Source organism: Ranitomeya variabilis, chromosome 3 (assembly GCF_051348905.1).
Source record: "Ranitomeya variabilis isolate aRanVar5 chromosome 3, aRanVar5.hap1, whole genome shotgun sequence".
Taxonomy (NCBI): domain Eukaryota; kingdom Metazoa; phylum Chordata; class Amphibia; order Anura; family Dendrobatidae; genus Ranitomeya; species Ranitomeya variabilis.
In genome coordinates this window covers 775,299,730-775,309,463 of record NC_135234.1, presented here as the reverse complement: position 1 = coordinate 775,309,463, position 9,734 = coordinate 775,299,730, and the positions used below count along the sequence as shown (strand labels likewise).

The following is a 9,734-nucleotide window of genomic DNA, read 5'->3' as shown; positions in this document are numbered from 1 at the left end:
AGTAAGCCAGGAGGAATAGACTGTTATCTATATTTTGACTTTTGAGTTTGTGTGTTTCTTTCTGGTTGGTCGAGAAAACACAGACTTTTGCTTTTGTAAGCCCGTAATACTGATTAGTAAGTTGACATTTGATGGAACATGTGCTGTTATCCTGGATTACTAGTAATGTTTGCTGATATGCTGATTAAACATTGTCCAGGCCAGCTAGTTTGTTGACTTGCAAAGCAGAGGGGGAAAAACTATAGAAATAGATTAAATAATCAAACAATGCGAGTTGGTCTCATCAGTATTCTTCCCCTTTACCTGTGAATACTGGCTGAATGACACTTGCTAACTATAATAAGAGGTTATATGCCTCTATAACATGACACACACAGATAAACCTCCAGACGGAGATTCAGCCATGACATCCAAAGAACCATAGACTGTCTACAGGACAGCAGCCAATACATCATGTCTCCATCACAGGGAACACAGATTTATTATTCTACAGGATGCCAGTTTAGGGGACCTCGGCTGAAAGAATACAGATCTGCTCCATTGACCATCACTGCACTGTGGATACGTTTGGGATAGTCAGAGGATTTGGACCCACCAGTCACTTGAGCTCCATGGACAGGATTGGAGTACTGAGGATTGGGCACCGCCGGTCGCCTGACTCCATGGAGATGTTCGGAGAAGTCTGGATTGGGCACCGCCGGTCGCCTGACTCCATGGAGATGTTTGGAGAAGCCAGGTTGTGACCCTCCAGTTACCTGGCCTTGTACCTCAATGGACTGTCACCTTCTTAAGCTTGTCGTTACCTCCTCTCTGTGTGTGTGCCACAGGTGGGGTAGTCGGCCCTGGAAGCTCTGAAGTATTATCCCAGCGAGTCAGCAGAAGGGTGAGACTCTGTAATATGCACCATCTTGTGTATTTGCTGGGACTGTTCTATGTGTTATTGGCTGTTTTGTGGTTCAATAAAGTGTTGCCGCAGTGTGTTACCCTCACCCTGTGTTGTCCAAGTAGTATTCTGCCCACGGTGAAAGGAGAGCGGGATGATCCTTGGTTATTACAGTCTTTCTAAAGACAGCCAGGCTTGGGATGGTCCCAACCTCTGAACGTCTCCATGGGGGCAGTTGACCGGATGGTCCGAACCTGGCTTATCCAAACATCTCCATGAGTTTAGTGATGGGCAGTGGATCAGATCTGTTTTCCTCCATTTGGAGCCATGGTGCCTCGGCTGCTGTCCTGTAGAGTCTCACTGGAAACAGAGGCAGATGCCCCTTTAATATTCCACAGCACATCATCCACAGAATTATGGGAAGGTAAGAGGAGGTAATCCCTCATTGTGCGAGTGTTAAATTAATTTGTAGGATGGGTAATCAGCAGGCATTCACATTAACCCCTTCATGACATAGGTACGTCACGTGACATGTATCTTCCTTTGGTGCTGGCTCCGGTTCAGAGCCCACAAGTTTTCCGGCACAGGACACCTGATCAGAAGTCATGTGCTTCTAACAGCCGCAGGTGGAATCGTGATCTACCTACAGCTGATAACATTAAATGCCACCAATCTGACACATGATTGCGGGGCGCTGATGGGTTGGCAGTGACAACTGGGGGTCTGCTGGAGACCCCCATGTGTGACACCTCCGATCTGCTATACACGCTGCCTCTTGGCCTACGTTCATAGCAGATAATCATTTCTTCTCCATTAGCAGGGCTATGCTCAATAACGGCGAGCAGACCCATGAAACTCTCAAAGAGAACAAAAAAAAAAAAAAAGTGAAACAAATTAAATTATATATTTTCTAAATCATAAAATAAGAAAAAAAGGAAGACAAAACACACAGACTTGTATTTTTATGTAAAAAAAATAAATAAGTACACATATTTGGCATGAGCCTGTAAAACAATCCCCCCAATTCACCCTTTCAGTGACAACCAAGAATACTATAGGGGAAAAAAAACAAAAACAACAACAACGATGTTTCTACATGATACCACTGAACAAAAAGTGGAATAAAACAATGAAAAAGATAAATGTAGATAAATATTGTATCACTGAAAACGTTGTCCGGTAAAAACAAGCTGCCACACAGCTCCGTCAGTGGGAAAACAAAAAGTTATTCTCAAAGCAATGCAAAAATAATTCTTTTTTTCTATAGAAAAAAAAAAAAATCAGAAGCAATTAAAAAAATGAAATAACTGTGGTATTGCTGTAATCGTACTGACCTGAAGTGTAGAGCTGTGTCATCAATTTTACCACACGTGGAATGGTATATAAAGAAAAATTCCTGAATTGCTGTTTTTGTTCATGCTACCTCCAAAATTCAGAATAGAAAGCGATCAAAAAAAAAAAAAAGTCATGTGCCTGAAAATGGTACCAATAAAAATGTCAGCTCGTCCCACAAAAATCAAGACCTCACATGACTCTGTGGGCCAAAGTATGGGAAAATTATAGCTCTCAAAATGTGGAGATGCAAAAACTATTTTTTACACTAAAAAGCTTTATTGTGTGGCAGCTGCCAAACATAAAAAAGGGATATAAATCTGGTATTGCTGTAATTGCACCTACTCTAAGAATAAAGTCGCCTAATCACTTATACCACACGAGAAAAGGCAAAATATAAAACCAATTCTCACATGCTGTTGATTTTTTATTCTGCCTCCCAAAGAGCGCAGTAAGGCTAGGCGCACATCTGTCCTGAGCGCTTAATCTGGCTTTCCGTGTAAATCTCTGAAATACATGATTCAGATGGAACCCCTGGAGGAAGATTCCCTATAAATGAGGCAGATGGAGGCACTGTGGACGCCGTCTGACCTGTGAGTCGGCCGTGTCCGTCTTTTTAGGATTGCATAAAAGTGCTGTCAGCCAGTTTTGTGAAAAGGAGGACACCGCGGAACAGAGGCCAGATGGAGTCCAGAGTAACTCTGCTGCCTCATTATAGTGCATGGATCCCTCTGGGCTTTCATCTGAATCTCGTCACTTAGAGATTTAGATGTCAACCCCAAGGTGCTCAGCATAGAGTGCAGATATATGTGATCCCAAACGTTATATAAAATGTTCCCAATAAAAGCTTCAACTCAATCCTCAAAAATAGCAAGTCCCCACTCAGGTCCGTCATCTGTTCATGGAAATATAGGGGGCTTCCACGTTACTGGTAGCACAAAAGCTCTGGAAAAGTGACATGGCTCCTCACCCCGCAAAAGAAATTCAGCAAATTCTCCACTCTCAAATCCAAATGCCCCCCTCCCTTCTGAGCCCCAGTGTGCCTAAACCACATATAGCGCGCCCACATGATTGACATTTCTGAAGCGATGAGAGCCCGCCTTATTTACAGGTGTGTGTCTCCAGAAGCACCAGCTGGGCATAACGCACTACAACGTACTGGTCACTATGACGGCAGTTTGCAATTTTCTAAAAGCAACATCCACTGCTGCTTGTTTCTGGAAAACACCCATGGAGTCCAAATAGTCACGACATCTGTAGATAAATTCCCAAAGGGTTATAGCTTCCAAAATGTGATCACTTGAGGGGGGAATTCTGCTTTTCTAGCACTTAGCTCTGTATATGGCGTCTGCAAACTATTTGAAGAAAATCTTATGGGCGGGGGGCTCTGCCAATGTTACATGGCACCCTCAAACTATAGCAGTATGTTCTGAATTCCAGTATTGTTCCCCCCTTCTGAGCTTTGCACTGTGCCTCAAAAGTAGTTGTCGACCACATATGTGGCATTTGTGTACTCAGGACAAATTGCACAACAAATTTTGAGGTCCATTTTCTTCTGCTATCCTTCTGAAAATGAAAAGATTTGGGACTAAAGCATTTTTTTTGGGGGGAGGAATAAATGTAAAATTCTGTGAAGCACCTGGGGGTTCAAGGTGCTCACCACAATGGGGTCACTTGTGGGGCTGTCCAAAAGCAAAATGACACCCACAGACCATTCCATCAAACTCTGCGCTCCAAAATGTCATTCCTTCCTTTCTGAGAACTGCCGTGCACCCAAACCGTAGTTTTCCTCGACATGTGTGGTATCTGTGTATTCGGAAGAAATTGCACAACAAATTGAGGTATATTCTCTCCTGGTAATCCTTGTAAAAGTAAAATAAATATAAAAAAAAAAAAATAGTTCTAAAGTAAAGTTTGTTAAAAAAAAAAGTTAAATGTTCATTTTTTTTCCTTCCACATTCCATTAATGGGGATGCTATTTTCTTATATCACAGGTCAGTAAAAAAAAAGACATATTGGCGTAATTAAGGGGTTAACCCTTATAACTTCCTAACAAAAAATATATATTATACACAATATGTCCAACCATATAGCTTAAATGGTACTTCTAACAAATGTCATAAACAACCACAGGATGGTAGCAAAATAACTATCATCCAAAAAGAAGCCAACCATAGATAAAGTGAAAATTTTATTCCACATGAAAACAAAATAACACGAAATATCATACATTAAAAATGGCTACTGAATAAATTCCAGATAGTACCCCATGGGAAGGCAGAAGGAAGTCCACCTGCTGATGATCCCCCATACAACTGTGCATCCACTCTTCGCAGTGGATGCACAGTTGTATGGGGGATGCTACATGCACCGTATATAGTCTCTCTGTACTGTGTTCAGAGGATATTGGGTTCTTGTGATATTTTACACTTGATATTGTGGTCATCAGCAGGTGGACTTCCTTCTGCCTTCCCATGGGGTACTATCTGGAATTTATTCAGTAGCCATTTTTAATGTATGATATTATTTCGTGTTATTTTGTTTTCATGTGGAATAAAATTTTCACTTTATCTATGGTTGGCTTCTTTTTGGATGATAGTTATTTTGCTACCATCCTGTGGTTGTTTACAAAAAAAAAAAATATATATATATATATATATATTTCCACAATTGTGTTTATTTAACGTAGATACTGAACAAATTTTACCACTAACATGAAGTACGATAAGGTCACGAAAAAAAAATCTCAAACACTGGGATCCGTTGAAGTGATCCAGAGTTATTACCACATAACGTGACAGTGGTCAGAATTGTGAAACTAGGACTGGCCAGAAAGTTGAAAACAGGCTGGGTGGTGAAGGGGTTAACAAACATCGATTGTTCAATTAACCTTGGAGGACAAAGATGCAGGTTAACAAAATAATTTTCATGGGTGATACAAAAAGAGTCAACGTTAAGGCCCATATGAACAATGGCTCACGTCTCTGGACCTACTGAATAATATGTCTATTAAGAATAAATGCTTTGTCACAGGGGGTTACAGTTTTTAACAAAGGGGGCTCTAGTAAAATTAGGTGCATGACACGCTGTTCTCTAAAATTCACCCTTTTCCCAGTTAAACATCCTGGTTCAGAGGACGGATGTAATACGAAACGGAGAACTAAAACTATCACTACAAAGAAGCCGCAGACGAAGAGTCAGAGGAAACCATTTAATCTACAGTGTCAGAAAGTAAAGAAAAACAAAAGGAAGAACAAAGAGGGGCCAAACGTCTATTACTCCAACTGCTCAGAGATTCACGTTGATTTATTACAATTATGCCTGAAATTAGATATAGAAGGAAAGAAAAAAAAACTGAGTCCATCCGGTCTCCTCATCCGGCATCTCACCCGCCGCGCGCTGGAGTCGCGCATTATTCGAGCGCAGATTTTAGAAAATAAGTCACTTGTAATATCCCACATTGGCCCGATATCGTATCCTGTGCTGGGCGTAGGGGAGGGGGATACAAGTCTGTACTTCATGGACTTTAAAGGCCACACAACATAAGTGTCCCTGGATAGATATGTGCACGGAGAAGTAAGGGTTAATGAGAAGTGATCAGAGTGATGACAGCCAGTCACAGGATTATTACTCCGCAATCCCAGGCTCCTGTACGGGCTGTTAACCCCTTTGTGACAGTGGTAAACCTGTCCCGATGTGCAGTCGAAGACATGACATCATTTTACACATCAGTCTGCAACCACAACTAAAAATCAGTTGGGGCAGAAGGTTTAAAGGCAAGGGTTAATTAATCAGGCCCTGCCGCCTGCTCCATCAGCAGCTTTATACAGTACTGCCCAGTGCAGGAGACAATGCAGAGGGGTGAAGAGTCAGTGCGGTGTATGGTGGGGGAGGGGGGTGACAAGATATGATGAGGAGGGGTGAGGAGGAAGGGGGTAGACAAACTAGGGAATCCCAAACTGTACAACCAGGTCCTCCTTGGCATCCACGCGGATCTGTGAAAGTGCACTGAAGGCGTAAGCTGCTGTCTTTGAAACCTGAAAAACAAGGAAGATGTTCACTTATTGGGCCACATCCCATGGAGAACGTCCATGTCAGGTCCTCGGGCTGTTTGGGGAGCAGCACTCCATATGCTGCATGCTACCGTCACTCGCTGTACTGAGGGGTCACATAGGGCCATGTTACAGGAGTTACACCCCGTGGGCAGCGTCCATGCACGAGCTGCCGTCAAGTCATCCAATTGTTAAAATGGGCTTCCCCAATGTAAGAGCACCGGACCCCAAAAGCTTTTATACATGTAAAGTAACCGCAGAATAGTGTAGACCTGCCCACTCTATACTTCATAGTAGATACCGGCGCTAGGACCGACATACGGAGGATGGAGGGCCACAAACGCCGGCGCTAGGGCCACCACAACTACGGGACGTGCGTGGGATTACAGCTGATCTTCATTCACTTTAACAGGACAGAGTTGTAATACCATACACAAACTCATTGGTCAGGGGTGGCGCTAGTTCTAATCAAGGACACCCTCTTAATGTAAACACATCCTGTTATTCATCGACAGCATGCAGAGATCTAAATAATGGCAGGAATACAAAATATTGAGTAGAGCGTTGCGCACGTACCTGCTGTATGTCTGCATAAGGGACTGGCTCGCTGGCAAGTATTTGGTGTGGTTGGGCCGTGAGCGAGGGCAGAGGGGGCACCTTCCTCCAGTGCGTCAGGTTACTGCTTAGTTTTGCTAGTTTTGTGCTGAAGGAAACAAGAGAACGATTAAGCATCAGAAGAATCAAGTCTGACATTGACTCCTGGAGGACGGGGTAACAAAAGGAAAGAAGATACAGAAAACAGCCAAGAAACAAGATAAATCTTGAGATGCAGCGAAACAGAGGAAAGAAGAGATAGCCGCGAGGAGATGTACCAGTCTGCAGACAGCGTGTGCACCTCCGGATCACACCTCCTGCACCGGCTGCTCACCTGTACTGTCGGGCCCGGTCCATACATTCATGCTGCTCCATCCCCTGCGACTCTACGGCCGACACATCAATAATGTTCCTGCGGAGAATAGAGAAGGGTTAAGGAACGAGCACGGCCAGTAGTCGTGGGGCAACTCTCCTGCCCCCTACAGGAGTAGAACAGTACTGCCCTCCTCACACTTACTGCGCGGTCCTCGCCAGGATATGGGACAGTAGGGCCTGTTCATCTGTCCGAGCAGACGGGTTATTCGTAGAATTGGGTTCAGATCCATTTGGTGTCCTGTTGGGAAGGGTCTCGTTGGGGGGTAACAAGTGTTGCCTTTCTCCCTGGTCCTAGAGAAGAAAAAAAAATGAATATGAAAGGCCGCAGTGATCAGAATACCAACATCGCGCCGTCCGTTCGCTCCTCACACACACACACTGCTCCCTAGTGGTCATTTCACAATCAGACGCGCCAAGGCTCAGAACTAAAACGCAGCAGAAGACAACGAACACAAGTGGAAACATTGACACCACCGTCCGAAGGATTCACACAGGGAACCCCTAATGCACAGACTGCGGTGCCTGCACCACGCTGGAAAAGTAACACTATCTGTCAGTATCCCTCCTGTAGCAGGAGGACAAATATAAAGCCCACCCCACTGAGACCCCAATAGAAGATAACAGCTGAGGATCAGGATGCAGCTCCTTGTAAACCAAATGAGCAACGATGACCGGATGTGTGCACTAAGGGCAATGGCAGGGTGTATAGGGGCCGGCGGGAGAGGGACCCCAAGATAGAGGGGAGCCCTGAGGGGGGACGCAGGGAATGAGGGGGTGGGGAGAAGACCCAAGGGAGATGCCAGGATATAGGGAAGAAGGGGGGGGGACACCAAGATAGAGGGGGGGAGGAGAAGACCCAAGGGAGATGCCAGGATATAGGGAAAGGGGGGGACACACCAAGATAGAGGGGGGAGCTCCGAGGGGGGGACGCAGAGAATGAGGGGGGTGGGGAGAAGACCCAAGGGAGACGCCAGGATATAGGGAAGAAGGGGGGGACACCAAGATAGAGGGGGGGAGCTCGGGGGGGGGGGGGGGGGGGGAAGACCCAAGGGAGACGCCAGGATATAGGGAAAGGGGGGGACACACGCCAAGATAGAGGGGGAGCTCCGAGGGGGGGGAGGACGCAGAGAATGAGGGTGGTGGAGAGAAGACACAAGGGAGCCGCCAGGATATAGGGAAGAAGGGGGAGGGGGGGGCACCAAGATAGAGGGGGGGCTCCGAGGGGGGGGAGAGAATGAGGGGGGTGGGGAGAAGATACAAGGGAGACGCCAGGACAGAGGGGGGGGGACGCCAGGATAGAGGGAAGGGGGGGGGGGGGGACACCAAGATAGAGGGGGGAGCTCTGAGGAGGGACACAGAATGAGGGGGGTGGGGAGAAGACACAAGGGAGACGCCAGCATGGAGGGAAGGGGGGGGGGGACACACCAAAATAGAGGGGGAGCCCTGAGGGGGGGACGCAGAGAATGAGGGGGGTGGGGAGAGAAGCCCCGAGGGAGACACGGGGCTAGAGGTAAGAGGGGTGACACCAAGATAGAGGGGGAGGCCTGAGGGGGGGACGCAGAGAATGAGGGGGGTGGGGAGAAGCCCCGAGGGAGATGCTGGGCTAGAGGTAAGGGGGGGACACCAAGATAGAGGGGTGCCTGCGCCTTACTCTACCTCAACAGGTCTCATAGAAAAGCGGGGGACAGTGTCACCCCAAAAGAATTAAGCAAGAAGTCACAACAATGAGAGCGGGGCTGGCGCGTCACATGACATGAAGTGTCCAGGTCACAGGGTCCTGTGCTGAGGAGGCGGGGGCACAGCTCGCATCACACAGGACCCGTCTCCTCCAATGATGACGTCACCACTGTAACCCGCGCCCGGCTCCGCCATTCTCCTGGGAGGCTGAAAAGGAGGAAAATAAAATGCAAAAAAAACAAGGGTCCAAAACAGCCTGAGAGGGGCCCAAAGTCACGTGTCCTCCTGCCCCCCCACAGCCCTAGAGCTCACCCGGCCGCAGTATCGCCCTCCCCGGGCTCCGCCGGACCTCACCCCGCTCCCTCCGTCACACACAGGACCCCCGACCCCGGCACTCACCCCCTTGCCGTTCTCTGACTCCCCGCTGTAGCAGCAGCCCATGTCCGCTCGGGGCAGCTCGGTGAGACCGACAACACTTCTCTATCACATGACCACCGGAAACCGCAGCACATCACAGCACTTCCGCTTCCGGCCTGCTCGAGTCATGTGACGACTTGCCATGGAGATCAAAATCCACGCGGGCGGGGCGCAGAGAAGCTATAACATGAGAAGGGGAGGAGTCACCCACAAGCACCCAATCACATCACTGCTTTCATTTTGGAACTAGGCGGTTGTGTGGAGGCCGATGATTGGTTGCTATGGGTTACAGTCCCTCCCCCTGGACTGCTGAAGGAGATGTTTAGGACTATTGGATTTTTATTACTCAATTGGCCGAAACCTGAAAAGTTTTATAGTTTTGTTCTTGGGTCACACGGTCAGTA

The 9,734-nt window shown here is 47.1% G+C and overlaps 1 protein-coding gene across 1 annotated transcript; it reads right to left on the bottom strand.

Moving 5' to 3' along the window:
- Positions 1 to 5,412: 5,412 nt before the first annotated feature.
- LAMTOR1 (late endosomal/lysosomal adaptor, MAPK and MTOR activator 1) lies at positions 5,413 to 9,510 on the bottom strand. Its single transcript, XM_077298874.1, has 5 exons — positions 9,313 to 9,510; positions 7,379 to 7,527; positions 7,196 to 7,273; positions 6,844 to 6,970; positions 5,413 to 6,252 (listed from the first exon to the last, which is right to left on the bottom strand). The coding sequence occupies exons 1-5, from the start codon at positions 9,352 to 9,354 to the stop codon at positions 6,160 to 6,162; spliced, it is 489 nt and encodes a 162-aa protein (XP_077154989.1). The 5' UTR covers positions 9,355 to 9,510; the 3' UTR covers positions 5,413 to 6,159.
- Positions 9,511 to 9,734: the final 224 nt, after the last annotated feature.

Excerpts from the sequence above, each read along its gene's own strand:
- LAMTOR1 (XM_077298874.1), bottom strand. The coding sequence starts at position 9,354 with ATGGGCTGCTGCTACAGCGGGGAGTCAGAGAACGGCAAGGGG. Across the intron at positions 7,528-9,312 it reads AGTCAGAGAACGGCAAGGGG|GACCAGGGAGAAAGGCAACA; the intron begins GTGAGTGCCGGG and ends TTTCTTCTCTAG. Across the intron at positions 6,971-7,195 it reads GACCGGGCCCGACAGTACAG|CACAAAACTAGCAAAACTAA; the intron begins GTGAGCAGCCGG and ends TGTTTCCTTCAG.